Source organism: Dreissena polymorpha, chromosome 12, assembly GCF_020536995.1.
Source record: "Dreissena polymorpha isolate Duluth1 chromosome 12, UMN_Dpol_1.0, whole genome shotgun sequence".
In the NCBI taxonomy this organism is placed as follows: Eukaryota; Metazoa; Mollusca; class Bivalvia; order Myida; family Dreissenidae; genus Dreissena; species Dreissena polymorpha.
In genome coordinates this window covers 40,926,158-40,953,027 of record NC_068366.1, presented here as the reverse complement: position 1 = coordinate 40,953,027, position 26,870 = coordinate 40,926,158, and the positions used below count along the sequence as shown (strand labels likewise).

Sequence of the window (26,870 nt, the reverse complement as noted above, 5' to 3'; positions counted from 1 at the left end):
TTTAAAACGCATTAACTTAACGAGAATATATCCTTCATACGTGAAGCATGTGGATGATGTATGTGTTCACTACGTTTGATGCCAATAAATATATCAAATATGATAATTAAATTGCACGAACATGACATTAATGCATCATTCCAGCCTATATACAATTTCGTAGCTTAAGATTATAAAGACAGTTTCTTAAATATTGTTTTAAAGGTTAATCATTAAAAATAGTTTACATACACTGACAGTGTTATTGGTGTAATATTGATAGTTTTATAACTATAATATATATTTTTTAAATTATCAAACTAATCGAGGTACATTTACAAACTCATTTTGCATTCACTGAAAGCCAGTGCACCAATGCATTTATATGGCTACGCCGCTCCATAAAGTATCGAAGACAATAGTTAAACATATTTAAATTTAAATGCATTGAGTTAAACTCTTCATATGCAGAGAGTTGTTTTCCGGAGCAACATCGATATTTGCAACTGTTTTACCACCTTTGAAAGTACGTGCTTACTTTTTATAACTTTATATAATTGTGATTTTCTGGATTAAAACATTAAAATTGTAAATTATTTTTTACTTCGATCGAAACTTACAATATGTTTTAACGCTTCATAGTTTGTTAAATATTCATGACTGATGGTCATTTTAAGAAACGTGTTGGAAAGTATACGATGTTTTTGCAGTAATTGCTCGATGATATAAGGGTAGTTTCAAGGTTAGAAGCTGTAGTATTTTGATATAAAACAACTAATAAAGAAAAAAAAAGAGATCTGTTTACATGCAATGCATTTTGAAGAAATATCTGTTAAACATTAATTATGCATATTTTGTAAAACCCTTATTACGACGGCATGTCTCTCAGAAATTATTTTGTAGCTCGAAATAATAATACATTTAAACAATTGTTTTTTAATTTATGAGCACACATTATACAAATTTAACATAAACCGTGAAAAATCCGTTTAATTTTAGCAAATTATTTTGTTCTATGCCGTGTCTCTGCCAAATTTAAGTTTCCTATTGGTTGATTAAATCACGAAACACTGTAATTGTTAAGCTCAGCATGAAATCACACATTTCTTAACACTTAAGGTTCGTGGTTCGAGGATTCTATTATATAAACTGTTTTAAAAACTATTTTACTTATTTTATGTCCTCAAAAACAACACAGAAACAAAAACAAAAACAAACATACTACACTCATAGTATTTACACGGAAATTAATCCTTATTAAAATACTGTATGAAACCCATACACCTTTGACGATAAACATAAACTACACGGTAACATTGCACATACTGAATTCGGCATATAGAAAAAAGGCATAAATAATTTTAATGCTCTAAATGGTACCAAAATGTTTCCATTTCATTCGAATTATTTTTATACGTTCATTGTGCAGTCTAAAGCTTTGCAATAAATGATGAAAATTGGGTATTTGCTTGTCTGATTCGTAGAACTTTCTGATAATGCAAGCCATTTGAAAATGAATGATATAGCACACAATTTGTGATTTGTTGCGAGTTAAAAATACATAGTATGCAATATATTTGTCTATAATACACATGGATAAATGGTAATAAGAAACTTTGATATTGGTTCATTTTATATTACTAAAATCAGTTGAATTTCGGAATAAGAATAAGTCAAAGAGCGCTTAAAAGCGTTCGGTATTCAAGGCATTTTAAGGTGTTTAATCAAAATTGTATGTCAAATTATTTGTCAAATTAAGATTCTCATTCAGAAAATGGTTTGTTTATTCAGTATTGGTATGTGTGTTTAAAAAAAAAGATGCAAATTATGGAACATATATATGACCATTTTGCAACAAACATATGGAAATATTGCAGACACATATGAACGTTTAGAACACACAAATATTTTGAAACTTAAACAACACAAATATCAGAACCATACCACATATATATCAAAATATTGTATGCATCTATGAACTTTTAGAACATATATATGAAAATATCAAACATAAATATGAAATTATACAACATATATTTGTTATGCAATACAAATATCAGATTTTACCTTATATATATATGAAATTATACAACATATATATGCAACTATACCACACAAAATGGAAATATAGAACAAACATATTCAAAATGACTACATATGTATGGACACATTGAATTTTGCAACGTTCGACACGCCATAGTAAAGTAATGCAAAATAATTTTTATACACATATAATATAATACTTTACATTTGTGGGACCAATTGAAATGATTATATGCTATTATCATAAGGTTATATTGAATCACAGAAAAACAAATAACTATTGTATTTGGCCTCCAAAACAACACTGCCAAAGAAGCCAAAATGTCGATTCGCGGGTAAGGAAAATAGGTCAAGACTCCCAGAAATGTTTCACTGTTAAAGTTTTATTGTAAAAATGAGGACTTTTTAAATGTAACGGCGGATTGTTTTTGCTAATAAAAAGGATAAACAGATTTAATCGAAAATTTAATAAAGCTTATATTTCTTGTATTGATTGGTACAAATTATATTGCATATTAAAACTGTATTCCCAACTCGAAGATAAGTTCTAACTTTCTACTAAAAAACAACTCCAAAAGAGAACTATGCTTTCTATAAATAGCGCGCGGATGTTTTCATGCAACCACATAATCAAGTTTCTAATAATTTGTAGTTTAATTGTGGTCGCTATTTTTTTTGAATTTTTATGATAAAAAAAGTAAGCTCAGAGGTGACCCTGGTAGATTTTCATCATTTAGTTTAACAGTTTAGTCTGGAGGATGGTATTAACTAATTCAATTCCACAAAATAAAAGACGTTTGAGGTTAAAGTATCAATGACAAAAACATCCTTTAGTGTAATCAAAGAAGAAAACATTGATTTTAAAATTAACTGCTCTAATGTTTTCTGGCTACACCCATTTAACCGTTGTCAACAGCTTTGAATAAAAAGCGTTCTCCAACATCCAGCATCCTTCTATTCCCGACGTTTAATTTACTGGGGCTTATTTAAGGATTGATTCTTATTTTTCGGGCGTTTATGCAATATGAACGCTCATGGCAAGTTTTAAAAATTCCGTAAAGCGCGCTAGCGCTTCTCGGTAAAAAATAAGAATCAATTCTTATATTTCTATTTTCCTTTGATTTGAAACAATTCAAACATATCCGAGCATAAAAAACAACTCAGAATTGTATGCTTTTATGGAGGCAATACCTGTTGTAATCTTAGTTTCGGGAACAGCTACTACCCGCCCCTTAAGGTTTTGTTATTCATTTTTCCTGCGCGAAGAAATGGAGTTCTGAAGTTTTACTAGTAATTATAATTACATGCTGCACGTTATTTGGAAAATGAAAACAATGATTGCAGCTGAAACTGTGCTGTAGAATAGATTAATGCCATTATTTCAGCTTTGAAAAGGATCATAAAAAACTAAATTTAGTATAAACGACACACTTACCTCAATGGCAACTTTAATCCAATGCAAAAACAAAAATAACTTCCAGTGTCTGTTCTTAAGGTGTTATGCATGACAAACACACAATCCGTAATACATTTTGGATTCGTTCGTATGGCTTGTGTGCAAAATTCAATTTCCATATGTATGTGGTATATTTGCATATATATGTTGTATAAATTCATATACAAATTGTATAAATAAATAAATAAATAAATATATATATATATATATATATGGAAAAATCCATATATATGTGGTTTATTTGAATATATATGTTGTATATTTCCATTTGTGTGTGGTATAATTGCATATATATGTTGTATAAATCCATATATATATATGGTAAAATCCATATATATGTGGTATAATTTCATATATATGTCAGATAATTTTCATATATATGTTGGATAATTTTCATATCTATGTTGGATAATTTTCATATAAATGTTGGATAATTTTCATATATATGTTGTATAATTTTCATATATATGTTGGATAATTTACATATATATGTTGGATAATTTTCATATAAATGTTGGATAATTTTCATATATATGTTGTATAATTTTCATATATATGTTGGATAATTTTCATATATATGTTGGATAATTTTCATATATATGCTGGATAATTTTCATATGTATATGTTGGATAATTTTCATATATATATGTTGGGTAATTTTCATATATATGTTGGATAATTTTCATTTATATGTTGGATAATTTTCATATATATGTTGGATAATTTTCATATATATGTCGGATAATTTTCATATATATATGTCCTATGATTTGCATGCTGGGAAATATATTAACGGGTATGACTAAACAACGGATATGGCTTTTTCGAGCGTCAAGTTTGTTCATCAAACACCATGGCCGACAAAGACGTTAGTAAAATGATTACGAATTTGGTTTCAAATTCTGAGTCTCAAAAGGCAAACAAATATTAAGTTTTGGATCATAACTACAGTATGAATATGCACATTTATTATCCTGCAATTATTTGTAACATTATGGTGTTCTTTCATTTTATTTGAGCAGTATCTTTTAATTCGGATATGCACACTTCGGCTTATTTTTTATCATGAAAGACGGTGGTTTAACAAATGTAATTTCCTGTAATTTAATCTACTTCCAATATTTTATTGATATAATCTGCAGTATCATCGATCTTAAAGCATGATTTTGCCATTTGTTAAAGAAGTCTCTTTAAGCTAAACTGTATTTTCAGTACATTTGTTGTCAGTATTGACGGGGAAGAGCATCACATCATATAATCTGCAACCCTTGTAAAGGCCCAGAATTCAGATGGTATGCTTAAACTTATAATATTTGTAACTTGAAAAAAAGCAACAAACTTATTTTGTCAAATTTGGAATTAATTAGTGTGATTATTGTCTATCAGTTACCAATACTTCAATTTCCATTTTATTCATGTCAAATAAAATATACCTTACCACCTAACTGATGCTCGATTGGTCATTGTCCGCAAGGTTACTAGTTACATGTACCTCGGGTACATGTAAGTATTCTTACATGTACCCCGGGTACAGTCAATATACTCAAACGTACCCAGCCGATTTTAGATTGTACCCGACTGTTTATTCCTGCCCCCAAAACACGCTACCGATTACCGTAATTACGAAACAGACAGCTATTTAAAAAAAAATGCATCAACAAGCTTGTTTAGTATGAGTTTCGATAATATATATTCCATTTTAACAGAAAATAGACATAAATATGAAAATATTTAATTTATAAAATAATTGCTAACACCGATCGATTTAGCGCTAAAGTTCCCGGGTATGTATGAGTATATGTACCGTACCCGGGGGATATGTAAGTATGTTTAAGTGTACATGGGGTACATGTAACTAGTACCCGAGCCGACAATGACAAATCGAGCCTAACTGACCATCCCATTCCTTATTTACGCTCTTAAAGCCTCTTTAAACATTGAAATGCGTTAATCATTATAATCGATTGAAGATGTGGCGACGCTTCGTAATTCAGACCATTCAATCATGCAACATGAGTACATTTTATCTGTGCTGAGGCAAGGTTTGTCATTCACATTTTTTCTTATCTCTTTACTTTTCAATGAAACTTGCAAATGTGATTGATTACATGTTTAATGATAATGAGGGATTCAAATAATACACAAATGTTCATGTGCTTGTATTTTTTCCGATTGTTTATTGTGAAAAAAAGTAAATGATTTGTTTTAATTTCAAAGTAAACATTGTGATTTGGTCACTTAGTCTCAAGAAGCACAGGCAGCTAATGCATAACATTATTTGCGGACCTTTTTTATTACTATAATTAACGTGTTTGTAAACAATGTTTACCAATACTGTACATGCATTGATTTTGAACTTAGTTCATTTATGTTTGTTCATTTTAAAGACAAGCCTCGACATTAAAATTATTTAAAAATTAAACATCACAATAGAAAAAACCATATTGCAATGAATAAAAAAATCCTATAGCTGCTGAAAGAGATTTTATTATCCCCCCCCCCCATAGGCGGAGGGATATTGTTTTGGCGTTGTCCGTCCGTCTTTCCGTCCGTCCGTCCGGCACTTTTGTGTCCGGAGTCGTATCTTGGAAGTGCTTTGGCGGATTTCATTGAAACTTGGTATGAGTATATATATATATATTGGTAAGAAGATGATGCACGCAAAATGACATTGTACACCATTTGTTAATAACGGAGTAGTGGCCCTTTGTATCTAAAAAAATACTTTTTTGTGTGTCAAATATAACACTCTTGTGTCCAGAAGCATATTTGCGGGGGATATCAATTCAAAGGATTTGCTTGTCTATTTTGTATTGCAGGGAAGACAAGTGCTGGTACTCCAAGTGATGGTGGTGGCGATGGTGGTGGGGGAGGTAAGGCTGTTGGTGATGATGATTGTGATTATGACAAGGATTGTAATGCTGATACGGATTATTCTGAAGATGATAATGGTGACCATGAGTGGATCACTATACGCCCACAAACGAAGTTTAGGGGGGTATATAGGAGTGAGCTTGTCTGTGTGTCGGTCGGTCTGTCTGTCGGTCCGTATTAAGTGTCCACTATCTAATTCAAGTTGTTTTCATCCGATCTTCACCAAACTTGGTCAGGTGTTGTATCAAAATGATGTCTAGGTCAAGTTCGAATATTGGTCATGCCGGGTCAAAAACTAGGTCATGGGGACACTTAGTGCGTTTTAAACATTCAGCATGGTGTCCGCTCTCTAATTCAAGTAGTTTTCACCCGAGCTTCACCACACTTGGTCAGAAGTTGTATCTAGATGATGTGTAGGTAAAGTTCGAACATAGGCCATGGCGGGTCAAAACCTAGGTCATGGGGTCACTTAATGCGTTTTTAACATTGAGCATGGTGTCCGCTGTGTTATGTGAAGACAACATGCAAAATATTCTGTGTCAATGCGGCATGTGGGGGTATTCGTTACGTCTGTGACAAAGCTCTAGTTTATGATGTTTATGATAGTTGTGAGGAAGATGATAGTGATGGTAAAGATGGTGAAGATGGTGACAAATATGATGGTGATTGTGGTAATTATGATCATGGAAATGATAATTATGCTTAAGATTGTGACAATTTTAATAATGATGATAAATGAGGATGACAAACAGGGGGGGGGGGTTATGATGATGGTGATAATTGATGATGTTGATGATAGTTATGATTATGCATAATTTGGTGGTTGAATTAAGGGTACATGTATTGCTGAAAAGGATTATTATAATAATGAGTATGGGTGACCATGAGCGGATGATGATTGATGCTGCTGTTGATGTTGACAAAAATGAGTATTTATGATGATGATGAAATTCATTGAGTTAATTTCCTACTTTATATTAATAACACAAATACATTTTTAGGAATGATCATTATATCACACATTTAACCTGTATTGTGTTATAAATTAAATCTTATTGTTACAAAATAAAATAAACTCATGCACAATCTTATGACCAACCTCAGAAAGTTTAGCTTTCTAAAATGCAACATAGAAGTTGACCTATCATGCTGTGAATGTTATCACACCCTTTCACAATGATTCTCAAAGGAATGGTCAAGGCCTGCTCAAAAGTGATCAAATTTGGAGTGTGTATGTAGGAAAGGGTTATGATATTTAACCGTTCTCTATTATTCACAATGTATTAGTATTTATATCCTGCCATTATTTATAGATGTGTGTTAATTGTCATTGTTTTTAGATGCTGTAATTATACCCCAAAACCATTGGTAATGGGGGCTATATAGGAGTTACTTTGTCGGTCTGTCTGTCTGTGGGTCTGTCCCAAAATTTCACCTGATCTTCACCAAACTTAGTCACAAGTTGTATCTACGTGAGGCGTAGGTCAAGTTTGAATATGGGTCATGCCTGATCAAAACTAGGTCAGGGAGTCACTTAGTGCGCTTTAAACCGATAGTTTTTCCGGACCATTACTGTCATTTATCGTTAGATTTTAAAATGACTATGTTCATTTGTTCACCATCATGGAACGGTGTGTCATGCGAAAGAAATGCGTCGATATCTCCAAGGTCAAGGTCACATTGGATTTCAAAGGTCAAAATGCTTGTTCGGACCATAACAATGTCATTTATCGTTAGATTTCAAAATGACTAGTAACATTTGTTCACCATCATGGGACGGTTTGTCGCTCAAAAGAATTATGTCGATAAATCTTAGGTCAAGGTCAAACTTTTAGTTCAAAGGTCAAAAATGGCCATAAATGATCTTGTCTGGACCATAACTATGTCATTCATTGTGACATTTTAAAATTACGTGGTAAATTTGTTCACAATAATTGAACAGTATGCCATGTGAAATAATTACGTTGATATCTCCAAGGTCAAGGTTACACTTGTAGTTCAAAAGTAAAAAATGGCCATATATGTGCTTGTCCGTCTATAACAATGTCATTCATTGTGTGATTTTAAAATGACTCTGTACATTAATTTTTATCAAAGTCAATGGACGGCGTGCAATGCGAACGAACTAAGAGTTCAAATGTCTAAATGACCTTAAATAATAATGAGAGAATAATTCTTAAAAATCGCCATAAATTAGCTTCTTTTTTGTGAAGACAGCATGCAAAATATTCTGTGCCAATGCGGCATGTTGGGGTATACGTCACGTTTGTGACAAAGCTCTAGTTGTTTCCTGTACAGACCAGAGTTTTATCTATAGGCTATATAAAACATTTGTTTTAATGTTTTTTAGAGTCTCTGCCTGAGAACCAAAGACCAAAAAGATACTTCCAGTACTACATGGGCAAGATCACAAACCCTGCTCCTGCTTGAACTGTACAAAGCAAATGTAGATAAGTTCAACAACCCCCTGTTAAAAAAATCTTTGTGGGAAAAACTGTGCAAATCTCTTAACAGTAAAGGTTTTTAATAGCAAGCAGGTTGAAGGGTGATGGAAGACCATCGTGGCAGCTTATCGTCGAGCTAAAGACAGCAACAGAGCGACGGGATCAAAGAGCCATTATGTGACACTAAAACAGATTGTGATGGAATTTGACACTTAAAGCAAAAATAGATCTAACATTCGATCATCAGCTCAAGTATGGAATGATTACTTTGTGATGGAAGTGGTCTATGGATTTCAATAAAAGTAAACCAATAAAACAAACACAATACCTTAATATTGATATGTTATGTCATCATCATAGACATTTTGAACATAAATGCCTTAAACAAAGAGCAGCCATATGAAATTATGTTTCAATGTTTTTTAGCTCGACTATTATATATTATCCCTTGACATATTGCTTTCATATTTTGCATACGTCTTTATCAACATGACTCCAACCTATATACAAGAGCAGACAACTCTATCAAGCATTTTGTAATAATTATGGCTCTTTGTCCACTTAGAATATGCATATTATTGATAAATCTACGTTAAAGTTTGCTTACCACCTCAAATATGTTCAATGTCCCTTGACATATTAATTTAATATTTTGCAAACTTCTTTACCCACATGACCCCAATCTATAAACAAGATCAGACAACTGTATCAAGCATTTTGTAAGAATTATGGCCCTTTTACCATTTAGAATATGCATATTATTAATAAACCTATGTTAAAGTGTGCGTCACACCTCAAATATTGCCAATGTCCCTTTACATATTGCTTTCACATTTTGCAAACCTCTCTACATACATGACCCCAATCTATACACAAGAGCAGACAACTCTATCAAGCATTTTGTAAGAATTATGGCCCTTTTTTGTCTCAGTTACTGAATATTTTGTTGAATTTTGTGTTTAGATCCACTTGACTTCTGAAGTTCATTTTTACCTTGACCTTTGAATGACCTTGACTCTCAAGGTCAAGAGTAAATTTTACTTACATTGCCATAACTTCTTCATTTATGATCAGATTTTATTAATACTTTGACAAAACAACACTAACTTGAATACCACAATGGATTCCACTCAAACAATACCCCATGCCCATACCCAGAATCCCTGCCCCCCTCCCCCCCCCAATTTTTTTTCCTTTTTTATTTTTGAAAGATCATCTAATAAATGACAACACCCCACATTATGCCCCCCCCCCTCTCACCCCCCCTACCCCCAATTTTTTTTTCCTTTTTAAGCTCAGCTGATTGCTCAGGTGAGCTTTTGTGACCGGTCTTTGTCCGTCGTCTGTCCGTCCACATTTGTTCGTAAACACTCTAGAAGCCACATTTATTGTCCGATCTTCATGAAACTTGGTCAGAAGCTTCGTCCAAATAAAATCTCGGACGAGTTCGAAACTTGGTCGTCCCGGGTCAAAAACTAGGTCACTAGGTCAAAATAGGAAAAACTTGTAAACACTGTAGAAGTCACATTTCATGCCCAATCTTCATGTAACTTTGTCAAAATGTTTGTCTTAATGATATGTAGATTGAATTCAAAAGTGGTTCTGGTCCGTTGAAAAAATGGCCGCCAATCATGAAAGTGGGACAAAACATTGGTTTTATTGATATTTCGGAATAGTTCGAAAATGGTCCAGATCGGTGAAAAACATGTGAACACTCTAGAAGTCACATTTTTGGCCCAATTTTCATGAAATTTGGTCAGAACATTTGTACGAGAGTTGAGTTAAAAAATGGTTCCAGTCAGTTTAATAACATGGCTGCCGGGGGGGGTGGTTTTTTTTAATAATTATATAGTAAAAAAAGCTTGAGAACACTCCAGAAGTCACATTTTTTGCCCAATCATCATGGAACATAGTGATGTGATTAATTTTATATATATCTCAGATGAGTTCGCAAATGGTCCCGAGCGGTCAAAAAACATGGCCGCCAGGGGGGAGGGGGCAGTTTTCCTTATGTGACTAGAGAGAAACCTAGTGATCGAACACTAGAAGTCTTATTTTTTGCCTAATCATCGTGAAACTTAGTTTGTTTTATTGATTTCTCTGACAAGTTGGAAAATGGCTCAAATCGGTGAAGCACATTTTTTAGCTCACCTGATTGCTCAGATGAGGTTTTAGAATTGGTCTTTGTCCGCCGTCCGTTCGTCCACATTTGGTTTGTAAACACTCTAGCATTCACACTTCTCAAGCATTCTTTATGAAAATTGCTGAAAGATCTCAGTCAAGTTTGATAATTAGCAAAATCACATAATTAATGCCATAATTATTGCCCTTAGATTGTCCAAATTTTCATTATATTATACAAAATACTTGTAAACACTCTAGAGGTCACAATTTTGTTTCAGATTGTATGAATCTTGGTCAAAATATTTATTTTTGTAAGTAAATTTTGATGTTTGGTAAGGGGGGGGGCAACTCAAAATATAGGTCACCAGGTAAAATCTTACAAAAACAAAAACACTCCATACACCAGAGTTTTGGTTTAATAATGATGAAATTTAACCAGGATCTTTGTCTGGACAATATCTAGGTCAAGTTTCACGTTTGGTAAAGATTAAATGAACCGACTCCCCTCAGGTGAGCGAACTAGGGCCATATTGGCCCTCTTGTTATTTTTGAAGGACCGTCCAAACTTCCCATCCAAGCTATTGCTATCAAACTTGAAATAAAATCTTATTAGTTTGTTTTATGTCTTCACAAATGTTCAATAGATTGTGGAAAATATTCCTGAACTACTACCTTGACCTTATTGAATAATTTAAACACTTACCCCATGATGGCTTACGTTATACTGTCAAGCACTCGAATAGTCGAGCGTGCTGTCCTCTTGACAGCTCTTGTTCCTAGATACATGCATGCTTAGGCAATTTTTCTTTGTGTGCAGTTCTGAATATATTTTAACTAAAATTCGAGGTTAAACATTTGCATTCCAATTATAATTTGCATGCATGCAACTTTGAAAAAAAATCGATACACTTTAGTAAGAAGCTTCCAACACAATAGCATGTTGCATTGACTCAAAGTTTTAATGAAATAAGTGTCAAATTCCAAATCATGGATGATATTATTATTATTGTTGTTGATTTTTTTGCTCGGCTGTTTTCGGAGAAACCCCTCGAGGTATTGTAATAGCCAGCTCGGCGTCCCTCTTCAAGCGTCTCGCTAAAACGTTTACTTTGGCTCTAAAAATCAAAGAGCTTCCACCTACAACTTTAAAACTTCATATGAAGATGCACCTTGATGAGTTCTACACGTCACATCCATTTTTGGGTCACTAGGCCAAAGGACAAGGTCACTGTGACCTCTCAAAAAATAATTCTGACAAGCTCTCATTAATTCAAAACTGCACCCGCAGCCGAGCGTGGCCGTTATGTGGTGCTCTTGTTGTTTAAAGATATGTTATCGTTTGTTATGTAATTTGCCGTAAAGTGGAACAGCAATAGTATTTTAGTTAATTTATTTAAAAGCAATAGACATATTTTCAAGAACATAGGATTGCTTACATGTGAAAACAATTCTGTTGGATACACAAATACCTTATCATTTAACAGACATATGGACACTTAAATGTTTTATTGCTTCTAATTAAAAAATATGAAGATAAATACATGATCAGGACTCAAAACTAACCGTCTGATTACAAAATAATGTAAACAAGACTATTGCCAAGCAATATATGTCCTGTACCGGCTCCACCATTGTCAGCAATATATATTAATTTTTCGCCATAGCGACCAGAATTTTTGATGTATCGAGAAACTAAAATGACGTGCATAATGTCCATATTGCCAGCTATCCATGTTTCAAGTTTTATGAAAAAATATGAAGAACTTCTATAGTTATCGCAGGATCCAGAAAAGTGTGCAGGATCCACCATTTTCAGCAGTATTTCTAGTCTATTTGTTGCCATAACAACAATAATTCTTGACATAGGAACAAAAAGAAATGACGTGCATAATCTCCATATTGCCATCTGTCCATGTTAAAAGTGTCATGAAAAAATATAAAGAACTTATAAAGTTATCGCAGGATCCAGAAAAGTGTGACAATCTGACGGACACACAGAGCGCAAACCATTAGTCCCCGCCGGTGAAACCGGTAGGGGACAATAACTACTGAGCAGTATTAGTGAAAACCAAACATTTACCAAAAATAATGGTAAATGACAATTTTATAAGTATGTTTCATTAATTTAAATATAAAAAGTTAACCAAACTAAATTGTCTCAACAGGTAGAACAGAAACTAAAAGCTTATAAATTGATTTTACCGTTAACTGCCTGGTTATAATTGTTCTTTTCATAACGCCTTCGACATTATTTTGAGGTACAAATAATGAAAAGTTATTATCGTTATTTTCAAAAAGAATGTCAATTTCATCGTCATTTAAAATTGATAAATTTTGCAGAATGCAACTTGCAATGACTGTTTTGACAATATCAATAAACATAAGTCTGCAAAATCTACTCTTTAACATGCAAAAGCTGTTTTCTATGAGGACACGGGTGCCAGAAAAGCTTTGTTGAAGTTCACCTGTTCCCTTGAAATGTGACCATTATCGCAAAATGGTGTCATTAAGTATCTAGAAATCGGATAAGCTTCATCTCCTATTATGTGATTTATTCCATTAAACCCGGAAAGTTCAGCATATAAACGCGAGTTACGGAAAACGCGTGCATCATGCATTTTTCCAGGCCAGCCTCAATACACATCTGTGAAACGCCTGTCTTCTCGACAAACCGCTTGCAAGATTATTGATTAGTGTTCTTTTCTATTGAAGTAGTCTGGAGACCTTTTCTTAGGTGCCGACATTTTTTTATGTGCGTCCCATCTATTGCCCCCCCCCAAGACTCCAGGGAAGCCTTTCTTATTTTGAAATTCAGCAATCACAGTCTGCTTGTCATTGTTTGATGGTTAACATATAACTGTCTTAAGAAGACTTTCACATAAAACTGTCAGCATTCTTCGGTTATTGTCTCAGAAAGTTGACTTTGATACGTTAAAACGGTCTGCAATAGACCTTACTGTCTATAAATTACCCAAATACCAAAGCGCCATTAGTAAGTCCTTATCCAATGGAACTTGTTAACGACCCCCAGTTGCAATCCTTCGACAAAGCTGATCATCAGTTGAAATTCTCTCCATAACTCTTTCAAAAGTCCCCCTTTCATGCGAAAAAAGGTCTTAAAGTCATCTGGGAGGTACTGAGGTACGGTGACTTCAACGTAGTTGGCAACTTTTGGGACATCATCTCTGCAGCTGAAAAGAAACCAAATTACTAGTTGTTAAATGGATTTAGTCAAAAGCCTGTAATATTGCTTTGATAATGTCAAGCTTATTAATACCTTAAAACCCAATATGACTTTTGTGCTTAGTAATCTGTATTACTGGTTCAGAGCATTTTCAACCCTGGTCACAGACCCTAATACTACCCAGTGCCATTAAAATTGCAATAATTATTCATATAAACACAAATTTGAGTTTAGATGGTTTGTTTTCATGGCTATGTTAACATCACAGGGCAAAAGCATGGTCCTTAGATGTTATGGAGTATGGGTACACCCCTTTGGGTGATACAAATTCTTTAGCATCTTTATTGTTTTTAGAATTAATAAATTCCGACTATTAATCCAAGAAATAAAAGATATACGTTAATTGGTAATTGTCAATAGTTAATGCTCGGTGTATACATATAAACTATTCACGTCCCGAGGCCGAAATGACTGTTCTTTATATTGTCCGAAATTTAGTTTATCCGAAATAACATTGAATATAACAAGTGAATTCGTTAATAATGGAAGAATAGATATTTCACAATACGTACATTGCTGCACATAGAGAGCGAATCGTGGCATTGTTCCACTAGCCTTATCAAAGGACAGGTATATTTAATTTTCTTCAAGTCATTTATCAAAATGGTTGAATTAATTGTGATGCCGTCAAATCGGTATGATTGAATAGGGAGAAGTGTCCCTTTCCAAGGACAGGGTTTTCTATAAACGAAAATGGTTCATATGTTTTATTTTGAATATTTTTCTAAAGATACAAAAGAAATCATCTAAATGAAGAACTCATAAATCATTATTGAAATTTCAGCATTAATGTTAATTAGACCTTTCCGTTCCACTTAAAGCACTTTAAGCGAAATTTAGCCATCTCCGCTTTTCAGCCACGCCGGTTCATTTCCCGTGATGCAAATTATAGGACATATATATGAAAATTATCCAACATATATATGAAAATTATCCAAAATAATTATAAAAATTATCCAACACATTTCTGAACATTATCCAACATATATATGAAAATTATCCAACATATATATGAAAATTATATACCATAGATCTATAGAGTAATTTCGGGTAAATCCGACCCGCGTGTATTATCGACCCCCAGTAATTAAATTCATGTTATTAATGTTCTTGTTATGTTTTTCTCAGAAAAATATAAAGTTGATCGGCCTCCGTCATGTTTGACGTCATCGTTTGATGTTTACATAGGAAGAGTGAACTTTCGAATTTTTACCGGTAAAAATTAAACGCATCGACAACAGTACGTAGTGCTGTATGTTTGCATTGAATTTTTTATTTATACTTATGATCAAGCATATGTATATCTGGATAAAATAAGCCCTGCGGATGTTGTTTTTATAACATAATGAATCGTTTACATTGTAACAAATATTTTAAGGGGGGGGGGGGGGGGGGGGTCGATATTACCGTACACAAAAATTTCTGTGTCGGGTAATATCGACTCACCTCGCAAACCCTTGCTCAATTAACCGTTAACTCCATCTCCGTTCTCTGCAAAAGATTCGAAGGCGGAGCTATGCACCTGCTATCATTAAATTTGACGATTGCCATTGAAGAACAAACACACGATTGGTTCGGCATGTTGATTGCTAGACAAAGGAAGCCAATTTTGTCGGCGAGAAATTTGTCGCTTTATTACTTCAGACAGGAAGCGGCTTTCATTTGATGACGTCAAACTGTCAATTCACACAGAGTGCAAATTTTCGGAAGACTTTAACTGACTCTTTGTTTACAATTCCAGTAAAAAACAACACTTGGTAACATTTAACTTTGGATTAAATTAACAAACTAAAGCAAAAGCGGAGTTGAACAAAATAATTTAATTAAATCGCGTCAGTTAAAATAGGACGTTTTGCGTTGATATCAACAAGTTTTCATGACAACAACAACAACTTAAAAAAAACATTACGGAAATGATGCACTTTTTTGTTTTAATGGGAAAAGAACGCACTGCGCACCTTTATCCCGATCTCTGGTAATGCATGCAACTAACAGAAATATTGTTTAAACATAGGTTTTCCGCTAAAAGTTAATCAAAGTATGTATTTGGAGTACACATCACGATTAATTAAAACTCTAATTACGTCATATCTAAGTAGTAGATACAGTAGACTCTGCCAATACCGGACTCTCGGAATACCGGAACTCTCCCGATTCCGGACGGTCGGGCCAGTCCCGTATTTTCTTCTTCTATTTCTTTGTTAAAAAATGTTGAATAAACCGAACTCTCTGAAAACCGGAAACCGGACGGGTATCTCCATAAATTTGGTCATTTTCAACGTAAAATACATTGAGTATACCGGACGGTCTAAATTCTCAAGATGCCCGAGGCGTGTCAAAATAACAATACCTAGTCAGCAAAGCGAGTGTGGTGTCACACATTTTGCTCGCTCAATTATCGATAATCGGATTAAACATAACATAATGGTGTCAAGTCGTTACCGCGCTATGGGAGTCCGATTAAGTAATGTAAAACAAACTGTGAATGTCTATAATAGACGTGCGGTAACACCAAAAAGTAAAGTGATTGACTCGATCGTTTTATTAATTATTTATTATCGCCTATGATAAACAATTTAATAAAAAAATAATTAATACATGCCGTTGCGACGATCACTTTCTTGTGATCTTCTCGGGTATTTTAAAAGATTTTATAGCTTTCTTAACATTGCAGAAAATAAGATCGTAAAGGAGAAATGTGCTTTCAATCAGAGAGTGATCTTGGACTTTTTCGTGAAATCGTAAACTTCAAGAATTAGTAGGTTTTGAGATTACGAATATCTTAAAAAATAATTATGACGCTGTTTTTTTGCTTGTGTGTATGTTTTATGAAATGTGGTATATGTATGTATTGAATAATAAATCGTGTATCTACAACAATCTTATTTGTGTCGTCACTCGCCTATATGACAAATGCCACGTACGTACATGTATAAAGTACCACTCTCACTTTGGGATTAATCAAAACAAGTCGGTATGGATTATTTTTTTGCTTTTAATCGAATAAAAACACATTTTTTAAGAATGCAATTAACATCATCAGTACCTGCGCACAGTTATCACATGGTACATGTAAATGTATATGGTTTGTTTTATTTTTATGTGATTCTGTACACAATGCATACCATGTATATTTCGGCAATATGCATACTCTTGGTAAACCGGAACTCTCTGAAAACCGGACGATCAGGCCGGTCCCGAGACAGTCCGGTTTACAGAGAGTCTACTGTATTTACTTTGTATGCCTTGCGTCCGACTTTCTTAGATTATTTATATTTACTGTGTTAATATCATATGTGTTTCTCAGATTACTTATGTTAATTAAAAATTGATTTATGCATACATCTGTATTAAAAACACCTTAAGGGGGTCGATAATTGCCGCAAGGAGTCGATATTAGCAGAGGCCGTTTTGACTTTAAACCGTTTCAACCATACACTTTAGTTTGAGGTACAAGTAATTTCATTGGCTTAAATTATCCAATCAAACTATGGAATTTCTTAGTGACATGTATTTTCTGAAGTGAAAGTAGATATGAAAAGAAAATAAGGTTATTTATCACTAAAGGGTCGATAATACCCGAAATTACTCTATATGAAAATTATCCAACATACATATGAAAATTATCCAACATATATATGAAAATTATCCAACAAATATATTTGAATTTGCAACGTTTGACACGCCATACGTTCGATGCTTAAAACAAATATTTTACTGTAAAAATCAACCACGTCCATATTGTTTTTGTAAAATGTTTCGTCACCGAAATGCATCACACGATGACAAATGACGTCATAAATTGCGTAATCAAGTGATGAAAATAAAATACGGAAAGCTGCTTTGGTAATATATTAAAAAAAATATTTGACAACTAAGAAAATTGATCGGATAAATCGAATACTAGGTCGGTGCCGAATAAAGCGAAGTTAAGTGTGCTCGGCCCAAAAATCTGAACCACTCGCCGAGCCCGAGGCTCGTGGTTCAGATTTTCTAAGCCTCGCGAAAAAACTTCCCTTTATTCGAAACCGACCTAATATTCTCTATATTTTTCTTCAATTTCGTTTTTGTTTTTAATAAAACATAAAAGAAACAAAAGTAAACAAACAGGTATTGTTTATTCATGTATGTTACTTTACAAAAGTAGTGCGGTGACGGTACTGGTCACTGTATAACTACACGTCAGCGTCTTGAAACCATTGGTCCGATTTTAGAAGCTCCGCCTTTGAAGGCGATATCGCCGGCTTATGGGTTACGCAAAATGAACTCGTTCATTTTTCTACAGAAAATTAAGAGTGCATTATGTTGTATACATGTAGTTTAATCCGTGAAGTTACTAGCTGTGAGAGCTGCAATTTGCAAGTTCTTAATAATAAGTATGCTTGACGATAGTGCTGTGTTAAGAATTTCATTTTATATATTTTATTGATACTGTAACTTAAATACTGTCAGAAAATTAAGTCCATACAAATTTTTGAGATTTTAATGATTTAGATCTATTTCAATTTATTTGGGCTTCTTAAAAAAATACCGGGCGCAATCGATGACAAACATTACATATTTATCATGTTTTGGTAAAAAACATCAAATGTAAAGTTCAGTTTGATTTCGAAATTAAACAAGGAAGTCTTTATTTTGCCGTTGTTTTTATTTTCATATTAATTTTAGAAATTAAAGTTCAATGGTTAGACTTAAACTGAATTCAGACGCAATTGCGTTCAGTTTACGTCGCAAAATCGGTTTTATTTCGATTCAGAAAAAAGTTGCCCTGGTTTGGGTTGAGTTTCGACCCGTTCGTTTCACAGGTGGAAGTAACGTACCCAGGATAGTATTTTTCATATATATATATTTTTAGGAGCCCAATATATTCAAATAAATATATAAAATCATGTTTAATGAGAAAAAAATTGACAAAGAGCCATGAACAAAAAATCCCCACCCTCGGATATTGGAATCATAACAAGGTCATTAACTAGACTTTATTATAGACCTGTCTTCGCGGGCCGCAAACATGTCAAAAATAGCTTTAATCCAAAGCATCCCTTGATCCTCCTATGGGCCATTGGACAACCTTTAAAAACAAGTTTACTTCAAAAATATCTGTCCAGCCGTTAACTCACAGTCGGTCGAAAACCGAGCAATATTTCGAGTCCGTTTGTCAACCCGAATAAATCTTCTACAGACTTTCAAACAATATTTTTGAGTTTTTGCCCCTTAATCGATAGCTCGCGTCCTATTCATTTGAAACAACGAAGCGTGTCAAATAATGCATGCATATGCAACCACTTACCCCTAAAAACTTATTCCAAAATGTTATATTTTCTTTGCAACAACTGTTATAACTCTAAATTTGATTTACTTGAAAACGAAAGTAGCCATCGCTCTTGAACCCGGCTTATCAGTGAATTACACTGACAGAGCCAGGCACATAAATATCCAATCAACAACAACAACGATGTTTTGATAAATGTAAATAAATGAAAAATACTTATCATTCTGATTGTATTGGAATAAGTTTTAAGGGGAAGTGGTTGCATGTGAATGCATTATTTGACACGCCTCGTTGTTTTAAAGGAATAGGACGCGAGCTATCGATTAAGGGGCAAAAACTCAAAAAATATTGTTTGAAAGTCTGTAGAAGATTTATTCGGGTTGACAAACGGACTCGAAATATTGCTCGGTTTTCGACCGACTGTGAGTTAACGGCTGGACAGATTTTTTTAAAGTGAACTTTTTTTGAAAGGTTGTCCAATTGCCCATAGGAGGATCAATGGATGCTTTTGATTAAAGCTACTTTTGACATTTTTGCGGCCCGCGAAGACAGGTCTATGATAAATTCTAGTTAATGACCTTGTTATGATTCCAATATCAGAGTGTGGGGATTTTTTTTCACGGCTCTTTGTCAATTATTTCTGATTAAACATGATTTTATGTATTTATTTGAATATATTGGGCTCTTAAAAAAATTAAATAACAAAAAAATACTATCCAGGGTACGTTACTTCCACCTGTGGTTCGTTTCTGACAAATTGTTACTATTTAGTTAAATTAGAAAAGATACCCCACTTTCAAACGAATATGGAATGACAGTATAAATGAATCCATACTGAATTTATTCTTGTTATTCTTTCATTTCATTTGATAAAGCTACGTAAGCGAATATTGTCAAATGTAACGAAACCTTATATTCAAGTTATTGAATATTGACGAATTTAGAATAAATAATAGAAAACACGAAGCTTATTTAACAAAACGACGCGAAGGGTAGGCAAAAATGTATGTCGTGTTAAGCAAAACAAACAACGTTCTTTAATTTTTTAAAGAATAATTAGCCCATCACTTAACATATATGAAATGAAAGACTAAAATGGTATAGGACGCTCGAAGTATTTCCTTTAACTAATACTTGAGTTAATATATAAAGGCAGAAGTCATGAAGTGGTTGATTGGTCTTATCATCGCTGCCGTGTGTGTGTGTATGATTGACGCAGAATTCGAACAAGGCAAATCTCGCAGACCAAGAGTAAACCAGCAACAATTTACGTCTCAGGTAAATGTTATAAGCGAGTTTTGCTTTGCTTTTCTGTTTTGCTTCGTCTTACGCTGTATTCAGAAAAACATGCATAAACAGTTCTTGCAAACTTTGGACGATGAATTTGCACGAAGCTTTGTTCGTAAAACAGGTATATTTCGTCCTGCAATCTTTCCGATTGCAGAAATTACCAGCGCAATAATTGTTTTCGAAATTTGCCAATGACCGCAAAGTACAATTTTCCATGTGTGCACTATCTTCAAGAGTTGTAAGTATGTTCCTTCTACACAAACTAGGTTCACATAACTCTCTAACTTGTGGTGAAGAGTAAGTATGATACAATCTTTTCGCTTTCGTACACCATACCTAAAAATAAGCGTTTTATTTTTATATTTTACTTTAAATGAAATGCTTAAGATTTTTGTTAACAGAGACAATATAATTTTACTTTTTATTTACAATTTGAACAGGAATCCTGTTAGCCATGTGTGTAGAGAGTTATGTACTTACAGGTTTAATGATGTTTTGGTTAATATGAAAAAAAACGACACTTAGTATGATTAAGTTAGTTCTTATTAGTACTTGTAAATATTATATTCACAGATCAATACCTATAATTTAGATATTGTTTTGATATTATAATTTTATATACATACCATGAAGACATTTATGAAAGAAGCCTCGTGTTCCAGCCAAATTGTTTTGCATACTGCGGAACACTTGATCCCTTTTGGATATGACAAGCCTGTTGCGTAATCTTTCCAACTGTATTACCATATCGCAATTTTTTTATATTTTAGACATTGGGAACAAACTATTTGTTCTTCGAACACAGAACAAAAAATATAACAAATCAAGATCACCACTAAACTGTGCACACTATGATACACTATAGATATCGTTTTCAATGAAACATACTTGCAAAAACATGTAACCGTTTATATTTTATGAACTGAAATTCCTGATAAACGTCTAACCGAACTATTTAATCGCTTAAAAGGTTCCCGACGGTTACCCTCCCTCATTTTATTAGACGGGAGAGTACTCTATTTATACTAGGAAGACCTAACTACGTTCAACCATAAAATCACATTAAAAAATGGATATTGCAAAAATAAAATTAAACTTTTTAATCGCTGAATAGTTTTCCGACGGTTATCCTCCCTCATTTTATTAGACGGGAGAGTACTCTATTTATACTAGGAAGACCTACCTACGTTCAACCATAAAATCACATTAAAAATGGATATTGCAAAAAAATGAAAACTTACTACTCGAATGCATGTTCTTGTATGTATTAAATAAAGGAAATGTCACGTAAAAAAATACTAATTAAAAATAAATAAATAATAATAATAATAAAATGGTAGAACTATGTACCCTGTATTATGTTAAGTGTATTCGTAATATTTGCTCTTCCTGGCTTTATAATCAACACTATCATAATCATCATGGTCATCACCATTGTCGTCATCTCGATCATCATCATGATTACTAGTATCATCATTATCAGTATTACTATCATTATTAGCATCGTTGTTGTTGTTGTTACTATTATTAGAAGTATTATTATAACTAACGCTGTTGTTGTAAATCATTAATCCTACTCTTTAATATGGAGTGTATCCACATAAATATTCCACCACTAACTGTTAACTATTTAATGTTGTTGTTGGTTTTACTTTTGTAGAAGTAATATTATAACAAATGTGGCTGTTGGTGATCACTATACATTATTTTGTAATTAGAACGAATTCACATACGTACTTAACTATTAATTATCCAACACCTACGGGTTCAAAACCCAAATTTTCTTTTGTTTGTAGACAATATATTGTTTAAATAACCATTATGTTACTGGCCCTCTACTGGAGAATTTTCACATAACAACCACTTTCCCAATTGATCTACTATGATTTATCGTATATAATACTGTTTGTTTGATATCTGTGTAATTATCTTTTACATATGCTCACATGTTGTTACAAAATGTCATTGTTTTGTAACCTGTGAAAACAAATAAAGTTCTGTTCTGTTCTGTTCTGTTCTGTTCTGTAAACATGGATCGAACTTAAATATTGAATCTATATTTTATTATCAGCCATTATTAAATCATTAAACAAAAATTATAACTTGTCTTCACTACAGTTATTCGGTCTTTTAGATAGCAACGGGCCAATGGCTGAGTTTGTACTCGGTGTTGATCGGAACGCCAGGTACGCTTGGTAAGGCCAAACACATTTGGCGTGTCTCTGGAAACACAGTCACCCGTACGACTACATTCTAGTATGTAACTTTTATTGTAAAATCAATTACTTTCGCGTTATTTCTTTATTTCTATCACTAATTTAATTTAACTTTTTTTTTAAACGGTATCTCATCTTTTCTTTCTTAATAATCACAGTCCTATCTATATATGTAACTACATATCCACGCTTATCTTATATGCAAACAAGATAGTATCCGTGTTTTGTTGTAGTATTGTTTTTTTGTATGAAACATGATTCAATGAATTCATTTTGGATTAAACATAATGCTAACATGTACGTGCATTTTGTTATGATGCCTTCACATGCTAAAAAATATGCGCTATATTTTGATCTTAACATTTATGCATAATATTCACACAATAGCATAAGTAAATATTCTTGATACATGCTATAAAGGTCTCCATTCATTTTGTAGCGAAACTACTTGTCAAGAGACAGTAATCAGTTACACTCTGGGATCGGACCATTCTGGTGCAGTACTTCTAAGGGAAGGTAGTTGTGAGTTTGATGGCTTTGTAGGACATTTTCCTTTGTTCTTGTTTAATACATTTACCCTTGCCGGTGGCATTACATTAATAAGAAAGAATATGCAGGTCCAGCTGTAATTTATCAAGCCTTGAATAAGAATTTGGTCATGCATAGTTCGTCTTACATGGTAACTTGACATGCATTCATTTGTAATAAGCACTTCACAGTGTAGAACAATTAATGTCAACATCGACATTTGTTGTCTGATATATCCCGATTTCGGCCCTCAGTTTTAAAGAACTATTTTCTTTTATTACACATGTTTATTGATCGGACACATTTACAACGGTTTGACGAAGTTAAAACATAATCTCGCATACAATTTCCCCATGTTTACAACGATAAAATAGTAAAAATATAAGATATTTTATTTCTGAGCACAAATATCACAGGATTGAGCAATCTTTGCGCCCTAAGGTAAATATATACATATGTATAATTATATGATACATCCATTTAGCTTGCACATTATTATGAAGTCGCATTTGTTTTTTATTTACTTCATGTAACATTTATGTTGTAAAACTCGTACAACTGTAGAGGTTATGCAGTTCTGAAATAGGTAGATAAATCATTGGTTTGCAAATGAACACATAATTTTCGAAAGATATTATTGCAGTCATCATCAAACCTAAGAGTGTATTGCTTGTTAATCAAGCCTTTTAAAGTATATGTTTTTACATTTCGCTGGTTATCATTTAGCTGTAAATGAGCGCAGGAGCCTTATGAGATCCATGTGCCTGCGCGTCGTTTATTAGTAAACTTCTACATACATATTACCGGAGAGCATCGTCAAAGCGGGCGTGTGATTATTCAAATGCAGATAGCGGGAAAATGCTGCCAGCTTTCAAATTTATGTTTCGGTTATGTTTTCAGTTTAAACCGATGGGGACTAAAATATTCATACTTTGTGATCAGTGCCATCATTACTTTTGCCATAAAGAAATATCAATATATTTCTGAAAAGATGCGGATTAAGAATCTTAACAGCTTTTTAAGCGTAGTTGTTCAACAACAGCTTTACTTGCTGACCATGCTTTTCCCATTCAGTTAGTCCAGGTCAGAGGTTCGAAGCCTTCTACAGCCAAGATCCCAGCAAGTACTTCTGGTGGCTCATCTGCCTAACCCCAGGCCCTACATCTGGCTCCTGTACCTCTGGCTTCTTCGACCTCGTGATAAAAGACACGCGCACGAGTAAGTAAAAGCAATCACATAAATGACTTCATTTATTAGATAAATCCATTTGTGTTGAAAAATATTTCAGAATCCTGACTCGTATCCATCATAAATTCTTAAAATCGTATTTAATCTGTGCAATAAGCTGTTATGCAAGATGTGAAATGAAGGATTAAAGAGTGCGGATGTTTATGCACTTTCAGTATTTTAAAATTTGATTTATCGAACACAGATTTTTAAAATTAATTTTATCCCAACATAAGATGTATTTTCAGTTCGCGTAATTATTCCGGTGCATTATAACCCGTGCGCAACTTTCAAAGAGTCAATATGTCCGCACATAAAAACCATTGACAAATTGAAAACCTTTAATATCTTTTGTTAATAAAATAAATGTTAATAACATATACATGCATAAGCCATTATAATTGTTAGCCCAATGTTATTTGTCCATGTGTTTTTTTTTGCAAAATTGGATTCTTAAAAATTGTAATTTTAAACTTAAGTTAAAATCCATTTTTGTCCAACTATGTCATTGTGCAGCCAGTGTCTTCTGATGCTTTCAAAGGCATATAAAATATCATGAAATTGATATTACGATTCCAGATCTGACGGGCGACTTAAACCTCGTCGGCCTACCCTGGGGCAGAATCGCCGCTGACCTGAGAGCGATCAGTGGCCTCACCTTCGACAACCCCGCAGTCACATACGTCTGGACTGGAACTGGTATATGATGAACATATTTCTATTTTTACCGCTTATTTTCATAGATAAAATGTCCGACATGTTTTATTTAGTTGTTCAAATACTTTAACAATAATTCATGAAATATAAACGTGACTTGACTTTTGGTTGTGCATACTTACGAATTTTCTGAACGAAGTTCACACAATGTTGTATACATTTTCACCAAAACCACAGCCTAGTCATGTGAATTGTCAGCAGAAGGAATACAGGGGACGTTGAACACGCTTAAATGTCTTAGTATTGGGTGGCTTATGTTAGACGTAATGAGATTATGTGTCCCTGTCAGTGCATGAATAGGGCCATTTTCGGAACTTATCTCTTTGTATTTAGATTCCTTCGTCACTATGGCACTTTTGTGAGTGGTTGAATCATGTCTACAAAATGAGGCTATATGTATGGATTCTGATTCAGACTTGGGTCTTTTTATATTGTGATTTGAGTAGTGTGTACTGAGTAGTTTTAAAGTGGATGTTATGATAAAGCCTCCTTATAGTGAAAATATAATGAAATGTCGGTTGTTAATTTCAACCATGACTAAGTTAATATTGTGAAAGCTTATGTTATACTGTATTTATAATCATTCTGAAAGCTGCACCTGGGCTGGAACACCAATTGGTGGCAATTTTAGAGGAATATGTCTTTTTTGTTAAACGTGTGGTTCGCTATTGAACATGAATGTGTTGGCATTTTCATTTTAAGTTCGAGCATGGCTATGATTTACTTTTTCGTACATTATTATCAGGATATTGTCAATGTAGATCACTTGTATTTTTGACATTTCAGAATGTCCGAATCCAGAAGAGTAAATGCACGGCAATCAGCAGGAAGAACAACTAATACCAACAATAAAATAATTAAAACCTTATGTAATGACATTATCCAATGCTCTTGAAAGTTACGAATTCATCAAAATAAAGACCATGATTGCAAACAAAACATTCCACTGTACTGGTTCTTTTCCCCTCTTTTCCAACCAATGATTACACTAGACGACAAAAGAAGAATATTCTTAAAGCTGAAAAGTTCTTATAGCGTAATACAATTAAATATCACATGTAATTAACCACCTTTAACTACACACTTTATTTGTTTAATAAAAGGTATTTAAGACTCAAGCAACATGTTTCGCCTGTATATATATTACAAATCACAACTTTTTTCCCATGGTCTAGTTCTGTTCTTCATTCTTATGTCTATTGAACGTGTTCTTGAAAAGAGACATTGATTTGAGTTCCTTAATATAATCCATCCATTATGGCACAACGGTTTGAAAAAGCATCTATCACTATTATTTTTATTATCACAGAGTGTCGGTGGCTGAATATCGAATTATTTGTATTTTTGCATTTGATATTGTAAGATTGGTCTATCTTAAATCAATAACCTGTTTGGTGTGTCAATACAATAAATGGATACCATAGTAATAAGAAATAGTAAGTAAATTTATGAATG

General features: G+C 33.4%; 1 protein-coding gene across 1 annotated transcript; it reads left to right on the top strand.

Annotated features, from left to right (window-relative positions):
• The first annotated feature begins 415 nt into the window (after nucleotides 1–415).
• On the top strand, nucleotides 416–26,533 carry LOC127854062 (uncharacterized). The gene is made up of 7 exons (XM_052389004.1): nucleotides 416–505; nucleotides 20,590–20,715; nucleotides 22,862–22,983; nucleotides 23,383–23,459; nucleotides 24,546–24,689; nucleotides 25,278–25,397; nucleotides 26,202–26,533. The coding sequence occupies exons 2-7, from the start codon at nucleotides 20,599–20,601 to the stop codon at nucleotides 26,222–26,224; spliced, it is 603 nt and encodes a 200-aa protein (XP_052244964.1). The 5' UTR covers nucleotides 416–505; nucleotides 20,590–20,598; the 3' UTR covers nucleotides 26,225–26,533.
• Nucleotides 26,534–26,870: the final 337 nt, after the last annotated feature.

Coding starts and splice junctions, on each gene's coding strand:
- LOC127854062 (XM_052389004.1), top strand. CDS start 20,599: ATGAAGTGGTTGATTGGTCTTATCATCGCTGCCGTGTGTGTGTGTATG. Junction 20,716..22,861: donor AGCAACAATTTACGTCTCAG/GTAAATGTTATA, acceptor TCGGTCTTTTAG/ATAGCAACGGGCCAATGGCT. Junction 23,460..24,545: donor TGCAGTACTTCTAAGGGAAG/GTAGTTGTGAGT, acceptor TTTCCCATTCAG/TTAGTCCAGGTCAGAGGTTC.